Raw genomic sequence first — 22,268 nt, 5'->3', positions numbered from 1 at the left:
AATAAATATGAAACTCACTCGTGAGTCAAGACAGGTGACTAGGTGAGTGGGCGAGTTGGGAGGGGAGCTGGTTAGAGAAACCGGCTGCACAAGTAGCCGGTTACTGATACAATACTAGAAAGTTGCCACCTCAGAAGTTGTGCTTGACAACTTTGTTCACAACAATTTAACGACCCACTGTAAAATTGGAAACTGTAGGAGAGCCAAATCATTTATTTTTAGTTGGGGGTTTCCGATGTTAGGTGTCGGTCGGTGGCACGTACGGAAGTTCAGGGTAGGCACGTGCGAAAGCACTTTGTTTTAGTTGGTTGTGCTGATGCCCCTTTTTTAATTCCAAAGCATCTAAAATTCGACACACGCGCAAACACACACACACACACACACACACTCACACTCACTCTCTCTCTCTCTCTCTCTCTCTCTCTCTCTCTCTCTCTCTCGGGGCTTAGGCATCACACAAATCTCAGAGACAGGGTGGTGCGGTGGCGTTTTGGCGTTTGTTGCTGTCTCTGTTTCACAGCTCAGCCTACATTTATCTCAGATCGAACAGAAAACAAGTGCTGCTGCTTCATCTTTCACATTTCTCGGTAAATCTCACTTCAATTTCAGCTCAATATTTTCATTTTTTATACGATTCTAGCTACTTCAAATTGTTTTAATTTATTTTTTGAACGCTGTGGAAATGTAATTAATGTAAATTTGGAGGGTAATTCACTTCGTTTTAGCTCTTAGGAGTTAGGACTAGCAAGGCACTTGGAAAATCAGTGATTCAGAAATTTATAATTCAAAGAAAAATGAAATAATGGTTGATGAAGCTTAAAGATGTTGTTTATGTGACAGTCCCTATCTCCTTGAAGATTAATTCAATGTGTTTTTGATTTACTAATTGCATTTCTTATTTGACTTTATATAATTAGCCTTGATAGTGATGAACTAGTTATAGTAAATTACATGTATGTAAATCTAACCTGGATAGAAGTGTATGGGCACACATTTGATGACTTGAACATCTTTGTTTTTACATTTATTCATAATGCTATAATTTATCCTGGAAAAAGGTGTTCGATATTGACTTAAAACGTTTTTATACCTATTTGACTTGGTCAATGTGCAACAATTTTTTTTATTTTATTCACAAAATAATTTCTTGACTGGGTTTTGTTGGGTCGAAAGCAAAATATCTAATAGTCATTCTAGTAAGTAATTTAGGGTTATGAAAGAGCTGAGTCAGTGACTGTGAGAGTTTTGGGTTTGTAAACAATGTAAGGTAAATTCGGAGAACAATGGGAATGGGGAGACAGGATTATCATCTGAGCTCTAAGCAACGGGACCAATGAAATTGTATTAGTTTCAGTGCTTGTGTTATAGGTATTGAATTGGGTGTTTATGTCTTGCCTTACGTGTGGCTGTAGGCAGCGTTATCCTTGATCTTTTTAAATGCGGTTGTTCATTGTGTGTCTGATAGATCTGCTTTACTAATTTGATCATGGATGCAGTTTTCTTTTATGCGTTTGTGGTAATTTAATCGTAGGTGATTCTTCTTTTATTTATCTTCATTTTTCACCACATTAATGAGAATTCTATTGGTTAAGCTGGAACTTTAGGGCGCACATCAACACACAATGATTGTTATTGTGTTTTAGTTAGGCAAACCCGAAGAACATTACAGTATTTACTATCTAGGTCAGGTTCATGTGATATCATATACATGTGAACTGAAAATACCGGAGTGGATGACTCAAACTGCAAATAGAAATTTGTATTTGCTTAGGTCTAACAGAAAATATTATATGATGTTCCGGAATGGATGACTCAAACGGCTATTGTAAGTAATTAGAATAATGCACACCAATGGTGAGATATTTTGGCCACTTTCTTGAATGAGGTTCTCATGTTGCTATTACTGTTAAAATTAGTACTTTTCTCTTCCAGGAATCTTTTTTCTTGCATTTCCGGCTGCTGGATGTCATCATCAACTAGAGGCAAGCATTCTAAAGCTTGGTGTGTCAGATGAATTATAGTAGCTGTATTATGCTTGACCAGTGCCACTATGGGCATCTTTTTGGGGAAATGGAGAGGACTGTGGCTTCCTTACATTCTACTGCTTTATATAGTAATCAACGAAACCAGAGCTATCAGTCCTGATGGTAATTTGACATACTTGTGTTTTTTTGTCATTTTTGTCTTTTATTTAAGGTATTGAAGATATTATAACTGCTGAAGATTATCATTGAAAAAAAAAAAAAAACCCTCAGAAATACTGGACATGATTTTTTTTTTTTTCTTTTAATTTTCTTGCTGTACTTGTATTAGTTTTTGTGGAGTTTGGTTAGAAATACTTATCAGGTAATCACATAAGCAATTCCAAGAAATGTACCCGTAATATTGTTTAATTTTTCTTAATCTGAAACAATTGTCTGTTCTAGTGTTTTCTAGAGAGTCAGAAATATTGGAGAGTTTGCAATCATATTACTAGACTGGCCAACTGGATTCTAAAGTGGGACATATTTACTTTCACCGGCCAACTTTAGTACATTTTGGCTATTGTTCAAGCAAAGGAGATAGACATGCCTTAATTTAGTATAATTGATATGTTGAATCCTGTTTCTAATTTGTAGGTGAGGCACTTCTAAGCTTCAGGACAGCAGTTGTTAGTGCAGATGGTATCCTTCTTCAATGGAGACCAGAAGATCCTGATCCATGTAATTGGAAAGGAGTGAAATGTGATGCAAAAACCAAGAGAGTAATCTATTTGTGAGTTTTTAATATAACCTTTGATTATGTCTTGTATCACTTTCTATGCATGTTTAACAAACACTCGTTTCTTGAGATTTAAGTGCCTATCTCCACATTGGTGTGTCTATGTAAAAAAGGGGGGAGAACGATGATTGCATCTTTTGACATTGTTCTTTCACAAAGAAAATATAGTCTTGGTTATTGGGGATGTTTGGTGTATTGTGGGTGTGTCCCAAAAATTGTTATCTTTTCTTAGTGTAGTGTATTTTGTTATAATCAATTCAAGGACGTAGGTCTCCTATGAAAAAAAAAATATATTCATGGACCTAGGTTTATATGACATAAGTCTTATTGGGTTGTGCGCTAAGCTGCCAAACCTTTAGTCTCAATATATCTTTTCAATAAAGTTTCTTTCTTCTCAAAAACATATATGTATATTATGGAAAAGTACAACATATCTGTCTAGTGGGTCACTTTGATTGAGTGGATGTCCTAGCCGTACAGTGGGGCATCAAGTATAATATGCTTAAATCAAGTATTCTCTTGAAGATTTTATTTGAATAGACGATTTTCTTGAGTCTATAATTCATCATTGAGACCTAATTTTCTTTTCTTATTTTATTTGGGGGAGGGGGTAATCAAGTATATTATGCTTAAATCTTCCTTTATATGAATCAGCCTTCGTTTTAAACTAAAGATATTTTGTCCTCTTGTTTATCTATTTCCATTTTTTAAATTTTAAAAAGGTTATAGTGCAACAGTACTTGTAACAAGTAATGCATAAGAATGAAAAATATAACTTACAATTATGATTTTGTTTCTCATGACTTCTCTTGCAGGAGTCTTTCTGGTCACAAATTGAGTGGATCTATATCTCCTGACCTTGGGAAGCTAGACCAGCTGAAGATTTTGTATGTATCTTTGCGAAATATATTTGTTTCTTTGGTAGTAGGGTGTATCTTTGCTAAATCAGAATGTCTTCCTCTTCACTGATGCTTTGTATGATGTATCATGTTATAGAGCTCTTCATAACAACGACTTTTATGGGATTGTTCCTTCAGAACTGGGGAATTGCACACAGTTGCAGGGAATGTAAGTCTACAAATTGTTATTGTGTAACAAGTGTTCTTATGTTCACTATTGAATGATGTTCGCTCATATTTCCAAATGACAGAGCAAATTTGTTTAATGGCAGATATGTGCTCATCCCTTTGCCTTTCTTGTTTATTTCCTTCACTGCTAAAATAGTGATTCCATTAGTTCATTGGATTTCATATGATGGGGTGATTTGATTAAGTGATGGCTTTAGATCTAAATTTCTTGCTTCTAGGTGAAAGTGCTTGATTAACTGTCAACCCTTAGAATTATTATGCCAGCCTAACTACTTTGATTGTAATTGAACCATGAGATCATAGTCATACTAACTGTTAATTAGTTATACCCTTAATAATAAAAACTAGTACACTCCCCCTCAGGCTGGTGCATATTTTACAACACATGCCCAGCTTGCATAAAATTGAATGAAAAACTTTACTTGATTTGGCCTTTTGTTAAAATATCAAATTATCTCCTGCCATGACAGACAGTGTAGAAATTATGTCTGCATCTAATTTCTCCTTGATAAAGTGCTTGTCAACTTCGATATGTTTGTAACCATAGACACCTTGTAATTACAATAAAGAATCATAGGGACACCTTGTTTAAAACCTAATTCCTTGAACAATATTTGTAACCATAGTAATTCACAAATCCCATAAGCATAGCCCGAATTTGTGCTTTTGCACTTGACCTTGCAACCACTGATTGTTTCTTAGTTTCCAGCTTACAACGTTTACCCCAACAAAGGTGTAGTAGCCTAAGATAGACCTTCTATCATCAGTAGATCCAGCCTTGTTAGCTTAGAAAATAAAATTCCTCTCCAGGACCATATTTCAAATTTATCAAAATGTGAAACACTACCTTCAGATGTGGAGAATGGGGTGGGGTTCTTGCATAAATTGGCTGACTATAATCACGTCATAAGCAATATCAGGAAATGTGTGTGAAACGCGGATAAGTTCTCCATCTAGCTTTTGGTACCTTTCCTCATCAACATGATTGGCTCAATTGGAGTATCAACGGGTTTACATCCTAGCATTCCTCTCTCTTGAAGAAGATGGACTTTATTGATATGCCTTTTCCTGAACTGGCAACTTCTATCCCAAGAAAGTAATTAAGGTCTTTCAACTCTTCAATCTCAAATTCATTAGCTAAATGAGTTTTCAGCATTTGCATCACTTTGACATAATTCCCAGTTATAATAATATCATGAACACATACAGCTTACCTTGAGAATGACAAATAAATAAGGTGCGATTAGTGTGGCTCAATCCATGGCTTCATTTCACAGTAGCTGTTTGAAACTTGTCAAAGTAACCACTAGGGGATTGTTTTAGTCCATACAATATAGTTTTAGTTTATGTACATTACGGCATTACCTTCCATCTTTGGAGAAGAAAAACCCGGAAGAACATCAACATAAACGTCCTCTACCAAGTTTCCATGGAGGAACTCATTCCTCACATCAAACTAAAGGTGTTACCAATCTTGGATGGTTGCTTAAGAGAATAAGACAAGAATCGAGTTCATCTTGGAAATTGGAGCAAAAGTCTCCTGATAATTGGTACCATAAGGGAGAGGAAACTGTGGATCACATTTTTCTATGCTTCCCAAGTGCCCTAAGGCTGGAGTTGAAATTTTTTAAGGAGGTCAATGTATGTTGGGTTGTACCAAGGGTGTTTTGTCCTGGTTATGCTTATTATTTAATATCAGAAGCTGCTAGCTTTCACTCTTTAGTTTTGTTTTCCCTCATATCATCTTTCATTTGACTTGTGCACAAGTATAGCTTAACCAAGTTGTGGCGTTCACAATGTGTTTACCTTTGCAAGAAAAAAGTCTCAAATAATTATGTCTGTACTATATCCGTGTTTCTTTTTTAACTGAGTAATCCCGTTTGTTTCATGCTGAAAGTTAAGTTTATTTTGTTGCTACAGATACTTGCAGGGTAATTACTTAAGTGGATTAATTCCCAGTGAATTGGGAAAGCTTTCAGACCTCAAATATTTGTGAGTTGTTTCTAGCATGTTGATCACTGTTTTTCATTTTTCTTAACTATTTTTTATTGTTTCTCATATTTCAAAGTTGTAAGTTTTATTACTCAGGTGATGCATCCACCTATGGTTATAGCTAAATTCAAACTTTGTTTTCAGTTTATAAGATAATAGATAAACCTCCCAGGACCACACTTTAATCCTGTGGAGGCAAAATATCCATTTTATTTCATGATACCTTGTCAAGGATCATGTCTTTTGGTTAAAAGCACTGGCCATATATATTGGTAGTGCCTTCTACATATAACACATTATCTTTTAACTACTCCCCGTTGTTTTTGTTTCACATGGCCAAAGCATCTTAGCCATCCGTATTCCCTTGTTACTTTAGATTTTGTTGCTTTGAGATCTTTGGGTTGGTTCTAATCTGTTTAAACGGGGCCAGCAATTTTCCGTTATAGCTTACTACATTTACCTAATTTCTATATGAGTTAAGAATTTATAAATTTATAAATTTTAACAATTTAAGTTTATAGATGTGCTGACTATTGTTATGGCTGACTAATTTATTTTCAATCAGGATTTGTGCTCATTGTTCAATGTTAAAAACTTAAAATTAGTTAACTCATCAACACTGAGTTGTAAGTCTGACTTGGTTTGTTGGTGGTCCTGTTTCTGTTTTTCTTGTGATTGTAGGGTGTTTTTCCTTGGATGTTAGTTTCAATGTCCTTGTTTATGTAGGTTGAGGGTTATTTCTCTTGTAGACTGCTGGTCCACTTTTGATTATACTGTGTTTTCCTATTAATACAAGTTTCTCGTTTCGAGTCCAAAAAAAAAAAAAAAAAAAGAAAAAAACACTGGATGGAACTCATCACTATTCTATCTCGAAATATTACAGAGATATTTCAAGTAACTCTCTCAGTGGAAATATCCCTCCGTCACTAGGGAAGTTGGACAAGCTTGTTACTTTGTGAGTAGCTTCATTCTTTTCTGGTCATTTCCAAACTTGATAATTGACATCTTATTGAATCTATTGATGATTATAATCTTGATGTTCTGTAGCAATGTGTCAAACAATTTTCTGGTTGGACCAATACCATCTGATGGCATTCTTATCAAATTATCTGAAAGCTCGTAAGTACTGCTCATCTCGTACAGTTTGTGTTTTGGGTCATCATGAAGCTATGAGATAACTTACAGTTCTTACTGATCAGGATTATGCTACTTCATTTCAAATCTCTTTATTTTCCTATTTGTCCTTTCTCTTTTTTCTTCCCTCCCCATAGATGAAATATTTTGAATGAAAACATTAAAAATTATCAATGTGGAAAGGGATTTCTCTGTACAGTCTACTCTGTTAGACTTTGCTTAAGATCTGTATCTTGCCACGGTTACTGATCAGTTATATTGAACTATGCCAATGTAATCCCCAAATATTTCCATGTTATTTAAATTGTCAATTGACACATTTCCTTGCAGCTTTGTTGGAAATCGTGGTTTGTGTGGGAAACAAATCAACATGAAATGTAAGGACACTGGAGGACCTGCACCAAATTCCCAGTCTCCGAACTCAGGTAAACTGCCTTGGATTTGAAATATATGGGTGCAATGTTTGATTCAGAGATTTCTTAGGAATTGAAAGTATTTCTCTTATTGTGGTTTCCATATGACTTATAAAGTTGGTGAAGTCCTTGCAGAACCCATATATCTTCGCTCCAGAAAATTTAAAATGTTGATGACATTGGGGTATTTATTACTAGCTCACTGACGCTTTTCTAATGATAATGACTTAAGTGTTTACCATTTAACCTTTTGTAGAACAAAGTCAAGGTGGAAAGAAGAAATACTCTGGCCGGCTACTTATTAGTGCATCAGCAACTGTGGGTGCACTGCTTCTGGTGGCTCTCATGTGTTTCTGGGGTTGCTTTCTTTATAAAAAGTTTGGTAAACATGACAGTAAAGGTCTTGCAATGGATGTCAGTGGAGGTACTGTTCTTGCTATTTTTATGGGTTATCATTTGGTTCACATCTAGAAACTCATGATTTTCTAGATTTCAACATCTCTACTAACGTCTTGTTACTTCAGGCGCATCAATTGTAATGTTTCATGGAGATTTGCCATACTCTTCTAAAGACATCATCAAGAAGTTAGAGACTTTGAATGAGGAGCACATAATTGGTGTTGGCGGCTTTGGAACAGTGTACAAGCTTGCAATGGATGATGGCAGTCTTTTTGCATTAAAAAGAATTGTAAAGATGAATGAGGGTTTTGATCGTTTTTTTGAGAGGGAGCTAGAAATTCTTGGAAGTATCAAGCACCGATACCTAGTGAATTTGAGGGGATATTGCAATTCTCCTACATCAAAGTTGTTAATCTATGATTTCCTACCTGGTGGTAGCCTTGATGAAGCTCTACACGGTGAGATGCTTTTTTCGTGTTTATTTTTATTGCTTCGACATGTTTGCACATCAGGTTTAGTGGCATAATACAGTTATTTAAACATGAAATAAGGGGCTGATGTAGAACTCAGGAAGAGAAGGTGAATGAGGCTAACCTAAAGTGTGTTAGACAACCACCGTGCCTCAAAAGCTTAAGCTGTTAGGGAATGAACCAACAATGTATATGAAGCTAACACCCTCCCTTTTAACACCCTCCCTCACATGCAGCCCCAACCTGCTCACGGAGAGCAGACATATACTGACAGACAAACCTTTCAAAAAAAAAAATACTGACAGACAAAAATAGAAAGAATTGGGGGATGGAGGATTTGAACCCGGGCCTCCTGTAAACAATGGTCTGCTACCATGTTAGAAAACCACTGTGCCCCAAATGCTTAAAAGCTTAAGCTTTTAGGGAATGGCAAACAATGTATATCAAGCTAACAAAGTGGAAAACTAAATTATAGGTGCACACTGTCCAAAAAATGATAATGCTGCCTATTTATTGAGGTCCTACAAATCCAAATAAGAAAACCCTAAAACAAACCCGATAAAGAAGTTCACATCATGGTCTCCACCAGGGGGACATGTGAGACTTATCGGATTCAATATTTTGGTGTGCAGTATGGTATTTTCCTTGATAGAAGATTTTCATTTAAATGACAATTTTGTGCTTAAAACATATTTATTACAAAAAAGTTGAAAAAAAAAAATGTGTGCCCAATTCACTTAAATAGTTGATGATTTGACCATGCTAGTGCAGTTCCTTTACATCCTCACTCCATATAAAACACGTGCTGTCTAGGCATCAAATATCAATTAATTTGGGTTGCTGAACAAGGAAATGCCATCATATACAATGTTGTGATATTTTGCCATCATTTACAACGTGGTTTTAAGCTTTCTTCTATTATCCTTTTTTTTTTTTTCCTGATGAGAAACAAAACTTTTAATGAACTATATTAATAGGTACACACACAGTGAAGAGTACACGGAAATAGCCAAAAAAAAAATGTGTACACTGAATACAAAAACTAAAACCATCAAATTGCACAGACAACAAAATTGTGTTGCATCAAAACAAGCTAAACAAAATCTAAAATGACAGCAGCCCTCCTCCAATTCCTATAATAAAGAAGAATGGTATATTCCGAAAATCAGTCTCATAAAAAAAAAAGTATATCCTGAAAATTAGAAGAAACCGAAGTTGGGGGGGTAGAGGTGGAGGAGCTATGGGAGAAAGTCAGATTTTGCCAGTTCTTTGGGCTTCGGTCACAGCAGAATTTAAGGACCTTTCTTTTTCCGCTATTTATCTATATTGGAGGGCTGCTTTGTGTTAAGTTTTGTTAGGATGCTTGTTTGTTTTGTTGTAATATTATTTTGTAGTTCAGCAGATATATTTAGGTGGACTTCTGGTCCACTGTTTGTATTCTTTTTTCTCCTTAAATAAAATTTATGTTTCTTTTCAAAAAGAAAGAAGAAACTGAAGCCTATATCGGGCACAAAATCTAACTTAATCCAACAAAAGCTCCGCACTGAATTCCCTGGGCTGGTTAAGAATTCTGTTTGATTGAATTACCACCAGTTATCAATAAAAGTGTACAATTCTTTACGTGAATTATTCAGTGGTCATAATGTTTTGCTATCATTTTATGGAAACCAAAGAAACATTATCTGGTTGACTATTCCCATGTAATCAAAGCTTAACCTAAATAGATAATCAGTAATCTTAATTTTCATAAGATTTCTTTCATTTACCAGGCTTTTTGTTTTTCGTTTTGTATTTTTATTTTTTTTAATGTTTGACTAGGCATTGCACATATTTGTTACATAAAATAAACTCATGAAACAATACTGTGCCATAATGCATTGCACAGAAAGATCGGAGCAGCTAGACTGGGATGCACGATTGAATATTATAATGGGGGCAGCAAAAGGCTTGGCTTACTTGCATCATGATTGCTCACCTAGGATCATACATCGAGACATAAAGTCAAGCAACATTTTGCTTGATGGAAATCTTGAGGCACGAGTATCTGATTTTGGACTTGCTAAACTGTTGGAGGACGAAGAATCTCACATTACAACAATTGTTGCTGGAACATTTGGTTATCTGGCTCCAGGTAAGCAATGTAAATTGACCAGAGTTTCGTGTTTAAATATGCTGAGCACTCAATTCTCTGAAGGCTTCTATTCTGGAATGTATTTACTAGAGCCAGCCACAGTAGTTTTCTCTTTTGGCTGGAACTGGACCTACCGTACTTTTCTTTTCTGGAATTATGTCAACATAATGGCAAAAACACAAAGTGAATCAGCAGTCCACTAAACTAAACACTCAAACAGAGCTGCCTAGTAGCCTAAGAGAGCCTAAAGCAGCACACACTAGAATAGTAAGCATCACATCAAAACTAAAACAGAATTTTATTAAAACCAAAAGAAAAAGTACATCGAGAGTGGCCCAGGGGACCTAACTTTGTTGCACTCAAAGATTGCCTGCTTTCACTGGCCTTTGCAGCAAAGCAGCTCTAGCCTTATTTATTGGACACCAACCCAGGCTTTGTATTCTCAGTCTCACCCTACCCTCTCCAGTGTAGAGCCTTATGAAAAATTCCACCACCACCACCTCCACCTCTACTAACCTAACATCCTCAAGTGTTTGTAGCTCACAGTCTCTCTTGCCCTCATCTTAAGACAAACTAAAGAGTTGAAAGATCAATTCCATTTCAAGGCTGGAAGAACATTAGATTTCCGTAGACTGTACATATACTTTTCATATGGAAATCATAATTTGCTTTAAGAAAGAAAATATAAGACTTCCCATGAAATACAAAATGATTTGGACAATGTGTTCCTCGTGTTGCTTCATTCCAGATTCTACAGAATTTTCTTTGAGAATGAATATAGAGAAAGAAGTACATAATCAGATTTCTTGCAAAGAAAGACCACCGATGCATATCTGAGTTTGGTAGAGTGAACATTCACTTTATGTCAGGCTTTAGAAACACATTTTTCATTGTAATACATAAGCACGATTGTAATACTTTTACTTTCACTTACTACTACTCAAACTAGAAGTGTCCAGTAATGTACGGGTGTCCAAATTAGCTGCCTAGAATAGATGAAATATGTTGATGTTCCATAAAGAGAAGAAAAAGTTTCTTGTGTCTATTTGCAGGAAGATCTCTTTCTGAAAGAGTACGATATAGTTTATAAGTTACATTCATATACATACTGAATCATGTGACATCATTGGCAGAATATATGCAAAGTGGTAGAGCAACTGAAAAGACTGATGTTTATAGTTTTGGGGTCCTGGTGCTTGAAGTGTTAAATGGAAAGCGACCCACGGATGCATCATTCATTGAGAAGGGCCTCAACATTGTTGGCTGGGTATGTGTCTTTACTGCAAAAGTTCTCGTTCTTGAGTCATATTTCTTTTTGATGGGTTATCAGAGTTAAATTTGCTTAAACTTTGACCTGAAGATAGATCTAGTGGTGACATTAAGTCAAATTGTGTTCTCTAAATTTGGCTACAATATTTGGATATGGAAAGATGTCTTCTCCTATGTTGTATGTTTCTATGTCTATTTGTTCAGATAATGTTTTATGGTTTGTCTATCTAGTTCTGCTGAATATACTACTTTCTGTCATTGCATGCATTTTCAAATTCACTAGGGCACTGTTCAATAGCTAGTAGTCTATATTTATAATAATTAGTGTTTTTCTTGACCTTATCTTAGTAACTATACTTAGAAAATAGACTTCAAGGTGTTGATTCAGTCAAATGTGATTTATTAAGCATGAAATCGAATATCATACGCTTCTCGAAAGAAGTGGGACTCAATCTAACCGGCCTACAGAAGTGGTCAATTTGAAGAAAAATTCTTGTAATGGGCTGAATTAACCAATTTACATTTTCAATTTTCTATTAAAGAAAAATCTTGCTAAGTAATTTAAAATAAGCAACTGAGCTGGTCATATTCCTATGAGCTAGGTTTGAAATATCATTTAGTTTGAGCGCTTAGATGTAGTTTGAAGTTTGAACTACTGGTGTTACTTATACCTCTTCTGAATTTTATCATGTGGAATTTTAATTAAGTCGACAACAAACCCAGCCGCCCACAAATTACATTTAGGACAGTAATGCAAGGTGTCGTGGTCAAGAAGTTCTTCTAATATATTAAGAACACTTTTTGCAGTTAAATTTTCTGGTCACAGAGAATAGACAAAGAGACATTGTTGATCCACAGTGTGAGGGGGTGCAAGAAGAAAGCCTTGATGCCTTGCTCTCCGTCGCCATTCAATGTGTTTCTTCAAGTCCAGAAGATCGACCCACTATGCACAGGGTGGTCCAGCTGCTTGAATCTGAGGTCATGACACCGTGTCCTAGTGACTTCTACGATTCCAGCTCTGATTAAAAAGCCTTTGTGGAGACAGGGCAAGTCGGGGTTTGCATCTACATCGCTGCTGTTTTAGACACGCAATGCAAACGGTGAAAGGGGCTCACAATCTGCGAAGGTACATTATCCATTTCATTCATTCATTCTTTCTGCAGATTATGACATTTAGAAGATGGTCTGCACCATCTGTCCGCATGACCTCTGTTCAAGCAATTTATTTATCATCAATGGGATTCTGGGTACAATTCGCGCCTTTTGTTGTCCTCATTTTGGGTGGGTGCTTTCAAACTCTTCTTCTCCATGCGGGATGAAAATTCCACGTGGTTGAGTCATTTATTTATCATTTCCTGTTTATTTTTCTTGTAATTCCTCTTGCCTTTCGTTCCCTTAAATTAAGTGTATATGATATATTTATATAAATCGAAGGTGGTCCCCTCCGCAAATGAGTTGTTTATGCCATTTTTGTACAATATGATTTCATGATAATAATTAGTTTTAGTGTCTACAACCGCTGTCATTGTTATCTTCTTTTGTAATATTATGTTTCCCCTTGTACAAATTTAATTCTTAATCTGTTTTAGTTGTGGTTTTTCATTTTACGGTCAGAAGGGAGTAAATTTGATGAAATCCTCAATATGCAAAATGTAAAAAGAACACTGGGGAGGGTATTCCGACCATCCTTCATTTCTAAGTTTATCATTTCTTGCAAAAAATTATGAAATCATTCAGACCTATTTGACAGTATGCTACTGAAATATACTAAAGAGTTGGGCAGTTTATGACCGAATATAATAACAATATTTAGTAGAATACTGACGAATGTTTTTTTCATTTCTATTCGGTAGTTATTTACTAAAAATTTTGCCAATATTTGGCAGTTAGGTGTCGAATAATTACAAATATTTTGATAGATAAGTGTCGAATGATTTGATAAATAAAATTAAAATTTTTTATTTTAAATTAAAATTGAAATTTAAAAATAGAGTTATCAATTTAGCAATCTAGGTGGTCAAAATAGTCTGACCAATAAAATTTAGACTGAATTTTGGTAATCAGATTTTCAAGGGCCATTCCGTTTGCATTTGCGGTGGCATATGGACCAGAATACTAATTAGAACTTGACATAATAATTAAGTAGAGATTTTTTCATATTAAAGCATATAGACATTTTGTTGTATGACATGCATAATTAAAGTTGTACTTTAAATTGTTAGGCCTCTAGTACACCCGACCCAAATTAATGATTGGTTTTGTGGTCTTCTTTAAATCTCCATCCAAATGGAATAATTTGAAAGAGGGTTTTGAATATGACTGACTAAATTTGAATATAACTAGCATGCAGCTATATGCGTTTCACTATGCAGAAAGAATAATTTATAAGGCCAGTGCTATTCAGACCACCCTAAATTGCTGAGTTGACCACCCTATTTTAAAATTCTAACTTTACCCTTAAAACAAAAAATTTCAATTTTGTTCGTCGGGTCATTCGACAGTTATTTACCGAAATATTTATGGTTATTCAATAGTTATCTGCTGAACATTAGTGGATTATTCGGTGGATAACCACCGAATAGAAATGAAAAAGGTATTCGACAGTTATCTGTCGAAATATTTGTATTTATTCGACACTTATCTGCCGAACATTGGTAGATGTTTCGGTAAATGACCACCGAATGGATCTGGGTGATTTCATCATGTTTTTGCAATAAAGGGTAAAATAGGAAAAAAATTGAAAAAAATTTATTAGGGTGGTCAACTCAGCAACTCAGGGTGGTTTGCATAGCCTCACTCAATTTATAATTCATGTCTTCTCTTTTCTTTCTTTTTTTTCTTCTAAATCAAATCTAGATAGATATCAATCAAGCAATTTAATTATTTCTTTGCTCTGCTAGACAACATTTATGGCTTTGATTTATCTTTGTTTACTGGTTGGTGTGTGCACACGAGCTCAAATTGAGAGAATATATGGTCTTTAATCCTTTTATATGTAATAATAATCCAAGTCGAAGCTGAGCTCGTCCTACAGATAAGCCATACGCCCTTACGCCTATGCAAATTAGGATTGTTGTGCTAGTGCGGCGAGCACGTGTATCTTGAGCAAGTTTGGCTAGATTGTGTTGAATAGTATTCATCTTATATAAAACTAAATTATCATTATTTTGTTGTTTATTTGATCAAATTTGGTCAAAATTTGACAAAAATTTACTCCTTCACCCAAAAAAAATTAATAATAAAGGGAGCATTGACAAGTAATGCAAGTAAGGTAACACATTTTTATGTTTTTCACAAGTAATGAGTTAGCCAACCACCAGCTTATAATTAATAGGAATGTCAAAGTACCCCAACCGGCCAAAACCAGTGGATGAAGTTTCAAGTACCCTAAACTTACTTGTCCAAACCTCTCCTTTATGAATAAGGATGAACAATGGTTTGGAATCAAACTCCTTATTCATCTTATGAGTTTTATACACAACCTTGTAAAAAAATAAGAACAATGTACTATATAAATATAATGCAGCAATGCAGGCAGCTCAATAGACAAACAATAGCACAAAAACAAAGAATGACTAGGAGTCTAGGGCTCAAAGGTACAGGCTATTCCAAGGAACTTATCAGGTCTACGAAATAAAAAACAAGCCAATCGGCCTTTTTAGCACAGCCTCTCGATGTTGAACACCAGCTTAGCAATTGAACAAGTTGGCACCACCAGGTTGACGGGCCCCGATATAGAGAAAAACTATATTGGACAGAGAACTTCATGGGTCAGCAGTCAGCACAAAGAAAAGATTATTACATTAACCATGCTTACATACTAGAAAAATGTACATGACCCTCGACTAAATTTGCCAAACATCCTAAAACAGTCGACTTCAATTTACACATCTAACAAGAAAGAATCCTCATCTGTTTCACTCCCTTTCTTTTTCCCCAGAGTACTGGACTCGTCAATTCATCAGTGCTTTTCCTCCAATAGCAATGGGTGAAACTTAAAATTGACTCCACATTTATCTTCTCACTACATCGCCTGATCGCCTCATACGCAATGCAAAAGCAGAGCACACAAACTCGAATATAAAAAGGCCTCGACTTAATTATTGTCTTCCTTTAAAATGCCATCGATAGTCCCCATAATTACTAAATCATTATCATAAAAAAAAAATTCCTACCCTTTTAGTTATCTTCATAAAAAAAAAAAAAAAATCTACCCTTTTTAGTTACTTTTTTAACTAAATTTTTGTTTGAATTATAAACAAAGCAATGAAGGAAAAAATTAGCACAAATGAAAAAGAAAAGAAGTGGGGAGGATTACAATGTTACGCGGTAGAAGGCCACAAGTGGGCAAAAGGCAAACAAAATGACCAAAATCAAACGTGAAAAGGAAATGACAACCAAAACTGTAACAGATACACACGCAATTTGATTGTCTACCAATAGAATCCAGAATCCCTATGGATTCCATATTCCATACAATTTCAAACAAGCCTCTCATCTACTAAACTATTTCAACAAAGTTGCAAAACCATAATCAAAATATAATGTATGTCCTCAAAGCTATTCCATATTCAATACCATTTCTAACAAGCCTCTTAACTAGTAAACTATTTCAACAAAGTTGCTAAACCATAAGCAAAATAATAAGTATGTCCATAAAGCTATTCCATATTCAATATCATTTCAAACAAGCCTCTAGTAAACTATTTCAACAAAGTTGATAAACCATAGCCAAAATATTATGCATGTCCTCAAAGCTATTCCATATTCAATAGCATTTCAAACAAGACTCTTATCTAGTAAACTGTTTCAACAAAGTAGATAAACAAAAACCAAAATATGATGCATGTCCTCAAAGCTATTCCATATTCAATAGCATTTCAAACAAGACTCTTATCTAGTAAACTGTTTCAACAAAGTAGATAAACAATAACCAAAATATGATGTATGTCCTCAAAGCTATTCCATCAGCAGTCACTTCCAAGCTTCTGCATAAGATCACCTGCATTTCCAGCATTAGAAAGTCTTAAGAGTTCCGTCTTTACAAATTCATAAAAAAATCAAAAAATTGAGAACTAAAGATTCGAAATAAATGGACAAAGAAAACTTCATGACCGACCAAATATTAACAGTAAAACAATAAATGTCCACGATCCATACTGATACGCATTATCCACAGAGGGAATATTTCTTAAGCAGAACATAAAATGACAAACTAGATTACCTCTTCTCGCACATTTAGTGGATTACAAGCAAAAAATCAAGATTTCCTCCATTCTTTCTTTTAGTCTACACAATTACAGAGCAGAAACGAAACAATCATTTGTCATTTTGTTTAATTAAAATCCTATAAAAACCGAATCGACTCAGTCAGTAGAGCAGGAACTAATTCAAAATCTCCACAATTCCAGAGCAGAAACAAAATTAGCATTTTTAATTTGTTTAATTAAACTCTTACAAAAACCTAATCGAATCAATCAATAACGCTGGAACAAATTCAAAATCTACACAATTCCAAAGCAGAACCTAAACTAGCATTTGTCATTTTGATTTAACAATAACCCAAAAACAAATTTAAAAGAGGATATCTAAAGGATCATTAAAGGTAGAAAACAGAGATACTAGAACCCAAAATAGCTTTGTTAAAAATCCATAATAATGAAATCATGAGAAAAAAACACACAACATCAATGAAAAAACGAATACCTCCATCAACAAGCCAGACCAGTGGATCCACCATTACCGTCATCTCCAGGGGGGTAGCGATCAATGCCCCGGTACTTCTTTGAAGGGCTGTTGCAAGTTCTTGGTGGTGAGTCCATTTCAAAATCTCCAGGGTTCACTTCAGGGTTCTCGACCCCATCGAGCGGATTTTCGTCAGAATGCGTAGGAGTAAACATTTTGTTACCTTTTCCTTTGCCAGTTGGGGCAGTAGCCACTTTCCCCTTCCCCTTTCCAGAGCGAATGGCAGCCGCCCTCTCCTTCGCCTTACCAGTCTGAACAGTAGCCGATTTCCCCTTCCCCTTTCCAGAAAGAATGGCAGCCACCTTCTCCTTCATCTTACCAGACTGAAAAGTAGGCGCTTTCCCCTTCCCCTTTCCAGAGAGAATGGCAGCTGCCTTCTCCTTCGCCTTACCGGACTGAACAGTAGCCGCTTTCCCCATCCCCTTACCGGACTGAACAGACTGAACAGGAGGAGGCTTGACTTCTACATTCACAGCCGCAGGTTTTCCGAGGGGAGGCGTGATAGGAGGCCTTTGCACCAGCAATCTGACTTTGGGTGGAGCCCTCGAGCGACTCAATTGAGCTTGCCGAGAGGCAGAAGCTGGAACAAGCTCAACTGGGGGGGCTAAGTCTTCCATGCGACCCTGACGCCTTCCTCGACCCTGACCTCTCCCTCGAACAGCCGGTTGCTGTGGTGCCGGAGCTTGCTCTGGAGCCTCGCGACCCGCCCCGCGACCACGCCCTACGCCCTTTCCTCTTCCACGAAGACCTTGTCCACCAGCCATTGATAAACAGAGATTTCAGGAGAGAAACAGAAGGAGAGGAACAGCAGCAAGAGAATAAATAAGGGGAGAGAGGCATAACTAGTATGCTGGTATTTATAGTGAGGGTTAGAAGAATTTAGGGTTTCGAGTGTTTGGGGTTTGGAAGAATTTTGGGTTTTGGAGGGTTTAGGGTTTGGGACAGTTTAGATTTTGGGAGAATTTTGGGTTTTGGAGGGAGGGTTTCGGGTTTTGCGAGGGTTTACGGCTTGAGAGTGTTTAGAGTTTGGGAAGGTTTAGGGTTTAGAAATGTTAAGACTGAGATTTTGGGCGTTTTTGAGGTTTAGGATTTAGAAAGATTACCGGGGTCAAAAATCACCGTGGAAAAAGAATGCTGTTGCCAAAAATCACCGAGGATAAGTCTTTGTTGGGCTTGCTAAGATTTGGTCTGAGACCAAGAGGGCTGGGCCTGCTAAGATTTGCTCTGAGCCCAGGGCTGGGCTTTGCATCGTGAGCTGAGGAAGCCTGGGCTCTGTTTTGCAGCGGATCGCCAGTTGGGCTGTGCTGTTGAGGTGGCGTACTTGGCCGGAGGCAGATGAGATTGGCTTCCTTAGCATCGGAAGCCCACCAGTTGGGCTGGGCCGTTGAGGTTCCGTACCGTGGCCAGCGGGGCTGGGTTGCTGGGTTGTGCCTTGAATATCTCATCATGTGGGCGGCGGGGGCCTCCAAGGCAGTCAGAGCGCCACCACCAACAACAATTGCTCTGCTGAGATCTATTTCCTCTCTATCCCTTGACAACCCCAACTTTGAGTATGAATCTGCTGAGATCTATTGCAACTTAGAAGTTGGCTATGAATCTTCCGAGATCTATTGCAACTTTGAGGTTGGCTATGAATTTGCTCTGCTGAGATCTATTTCCTCTCTATCCCTTGACAACCCCAACTTTGGCTATGAATCTTCCGAGATCTATTGCAACTTTGAGGTTGGCTGTGAATCTTCCGAGATCTATTGCAACTTTGAGGTTGGCTATGAATCTTCTGAGATCTATTGCAACTTTGAGGTTGGCCATGAATTTGCTCAGATCTATAGCCTCCCTATCCTCCCTCCTATTCTTGATGGATCGATGATGATGGGATTAGATAAGACCTCCATCGTCCAAGCCTTGGTTGAAGGAAGCTTTTTGTGTGACAACTCTTGCTTGATAGATAAGACCTCCATCGTCCAAGCCTTGGTTGAAGGAATCTTTTTGTGTGACAATTCTTGCTTGATGGATAGGACCTCCATCGTCCTAAGACAGCTCTTGCTTGATGAATGGATGGTGTGCTTAGATCTGAACTCACAAACCCTAGCCATAGTTGAGTCAGGAGTAGATAGAGGTTGTACTTCAGATCCGTAGTTTAAGTGGTTGACAATGTCCTGTCCTTTCGGTTCTGAGAGATATCTATATATTTATATAAGTGATTTACTGATAGGGTTTGAGCTTATTTTATTTTATTCTTGGGCCCGAGTTCTATTGCAGTTGGGCCTGAAACACTTTTATAAAAGGCCCAAGTATATTTTTGATCTCTGTATTTTAACAAAATTTCTACTTTAGTCCGGTTTTTTCAATTTTGAAAAATTTTGTCTACTTTTTTTATGTTTATAATTAAGTCTAAATTATTTATTATATTAAATTATCAGACGAAAATATGATGTAGTATAAATATTTTAGACATTTTAAATAACCTGAGTAGAACTCATTTGACTTGGCGACATAGCCCAATCATAGTTGGACGTATGTCTTTTCTTTTTTATTTTCTTAATTATTTAAGTTTTTACTTTTTTTCTTTCTTAATTATCTTTTTTTTAATTATATTTTATTTAACTTTTTAAATTTTTTTTTAGATTGTATTAATTAGTAAATGACTCAAATATTCATTTATATGTGTTACCATTTTATATTTCCGTCTAAAATATAAACAAAATAAATATTTTGAACCTAATTACAAACGTAATGAAAGTACATAACTGAAATTGTCAAAATTGAAATAAAGGGAATTAAAATGAAACTTTCGTTAAAACACAGGGATCAAAAATGTACTTTGTTCTTTACAAAATTAACTTTTTTCAAAATTTAGGAAAATGTATTCCTGTTGTTCAATAAAAAATAGGCTTATTCATGCAAACACCCCTTAAAAATATCTTTCATTTTCACTTTATTCCTTTAAATTTTAATCTTTTTACTTTGTCTTCCCAATTTTATAAATTTTATATTTCGTCAAATTTGTCAATGACTTTGTTAAAAAATCCGACGTGTCGCTCATCCACGTAAGCGACACGTTATTTTTTTACGAAGTTGACGAAATATAATTTATTAAAAGATTTGTAAAATTTTGAAGATAAAATGAGAAAATTAAACTTTAAAGGGACAAAATAAAATGAAAAATTATTTTCAAAAAATATTTGTTATAATAAGCCTAAAAAATATTAGACTAACAAAAAAAAAAGCCAGAGGCCAGTGTATTGTCAAAATTATTGTGCAGGTATTACTTATTAGAATTAAATATTGTACCAAATATTGAATCTTGGCAGGTGGAAGTTGATTTAGGGATTAGGGATGAACCTTACACGCAAGGCTATGCTGATGATACATAATTTGCGGTCGCATGATAGCCCTTTGATTAATCTAAGGGTGCTGCAGTAATCCGCATGATGTTTATACAGCGCAAATACCTACAAAGTTAGATAGAGATTTGACTGAACAGAGAAAAGTGGGACCTCGAGCTACGTGAATAACAGCTAATCAAAAACATGTCGGCCACATGCAAGTTTCTCTCTCCGCTCTGCATCAACATCACGTACGCCAGCTTGAAAATGGGTTTGGTTTTCTTGTAGCCCAAATATGGGCAACAGTAAGGGTCTCCGGCCATTTTAGTAGGGATGGGTCGGTGTCGGTAATCAAACCATAATTTCACGATCGATCACCAAACCGCCACCGACGATATGGCCAACTTCACAACCGCCACCACTATTGAAAAGATCAATTACCGACGACTAATAACAGCTAATCAAAAAAATGTCGGCCACATGCAAGTTTCTCTTTTTGCTCTGCATCATCATCATATACGCCAGCTTGAAAATGAGTTTGGTTTTCTTGTAGCCCAAATATGGGCAACAATAAGGGTCTCCAGCCATTTTAGTAGGGTTGGGTCAGTGTCGGTAACCGAACCATAATTTCACGATCGATCACCAAACCGCCATTGGCGATATGGCCAACTTCGCAACCGCCACCACTATTGAAAAGATCAATTACCGACGACTTCAAATTCAGTAGTTGTCGGTCAGTATGGTCAGTTTTGGTGGTTGGGACTTCACCTTCTTTTCCAAGAGACTCTATATTCCGCCGAGCACAAAGCCATGCACCCTCCAACAGCTGTCCTCCAGACGTCAATGTGCTGCCAAGAAAAGCAGCCCAAGATCGTTGTCGCACCAATCTCGATGGAGCCTCCACGCACTGCAAATCCCGCGCATGCCCAGCCTCGTCACAACACCACCCGTCGCCATCAGCAACCCAAGATTGATGTCACCGGCGGCTCTGCCTGCCCTCTAATTTTTGCAACCAGAGACTAGAAACCAGAAACCAAGATCACAACACCACCCTCTAGTTTCTGCAACCATAAACCAAAAAGAAGAAGAATGGTCTCGATCGGTGTTTGTATACCGGCGGTTTAGCTTATCCATATCGCCACCGCGTACTGGTGCTGTCGATTCAGTTGGCCAACTGACACCAACTTTTCGAACAAGCATCAAACAACATGCAATACGGTGAGGTGAGGTCAGTTGCGATTTTTCGATCATTTCGACCCAGCCCTACATTTTGGTGTTCACTCAAACCTAATTGTAACTCGAAATGGGTTTTGGCCTACAATTCCAGTGTTTGTAATAAAAGGCCTTACGATTATTAATTATTGCAAATATTAATATAATAGATGTACAATGTTGCAACTTTAGAATTAATGTACAGCATGTACCAACATATATATGTACGTGTATTATTCCAAAAATAATAACATTAGTTATTTTTATCACTATGTCATTGCCAAATTATTTAATCTAATAATATGATAGGGAGTTATCTCAGCTTTGGA

The 22,268-nt window shown here is 36.4% G+C and overlaps 2 protein-coding genes across 3 annotated transcripts; one reads left to right on the top strand and one right to left on the bottom strand.

Annotated features, from left to right (window-relative positions):
• Positions 1–353: 353 nt before the first annotated feature.
• LOC147275056 (LRR receptor-like serine/threonine-protein kinase FEI 2) lies at positions 354–13,228 on the top strand. The gene is made up of 14 exons (XM_086256342.1): positions 354–587; positions 1,933–2,147; positions 2,619–2,754; positions 3,576–3,647; positions 3,757–3,828; positions 5,769–5,840; positions 6,724–6,795; positions 6,888–6,959; positions 7,305–7,399; positions 7,644–7,811; positions 7,912–8,244; positions 10,142–10,387; positions 11,521–11,654; positions 12,464–13,228. Exons 2-14 carry the CDS (start codon positions 2,051–2,053, stop codon positions 12,680–12,682), a joined length of 1,788 nt encoding a protein of 595 aa, XP_086112468.1. The 5' UTR covers positions 354–587; positions 1,933–2,050; the 3' UTR covers positions 12,683–13,228.
• Positions 13,229–14,979: 1,751 nt separating this feature from the next.
• On the bottom strand, positions 14,980–19,552 carry LOC147275055 (uncharacterized). Of its 2 annotated transcripts, XM_086228581.1 has the most exons (3): positions 18,505–19,552; positions 17,363–18,149; positions 14,980–16,658 (listed from the first exon to the last, which is right to left on the bottom strand). In XM_086228581.1, exon 2 carries the CDS (start codon positions 18,016–18,018, stop codon positions 17,368–17,370), a length of 651 nt encoding a protein of 216 aa, XP_086084707.1. In that variant the 5' UTR covers positions 18,019–18,149; positions 18,505–19,552; the 3' UTR covers positions 14,980–16,658; positions 17,363–17,367. The 2 variants fall into 2 exon arrangements, with proteins under 2 accessions (XP_086084707.1, XP_086084706.1); XM_086228580.1 differs by having other exon boundaries at positions 17,363–19,552.
• Between the last annotated feature and the right edge of the window lie 2,716 nt (positions 19,553–22,268).

Source organism: Dryas octopetala, chromosome 9 (genome assembly GCF_963921425.1).
Source record: "Dryas octopetala chromosome 9, drDryOcto1.1, whole genome shotgun sequence".
Lineage (NCBI taxonomy): Eukaryota > Viridiplantae > Streptophyta > Magnoliopsida > Rosales > Rosaceae > Dryas > Dryas octopetala.
This window is presented reverse-complemented; position numbering and strand designations above follow the sequence as displayed.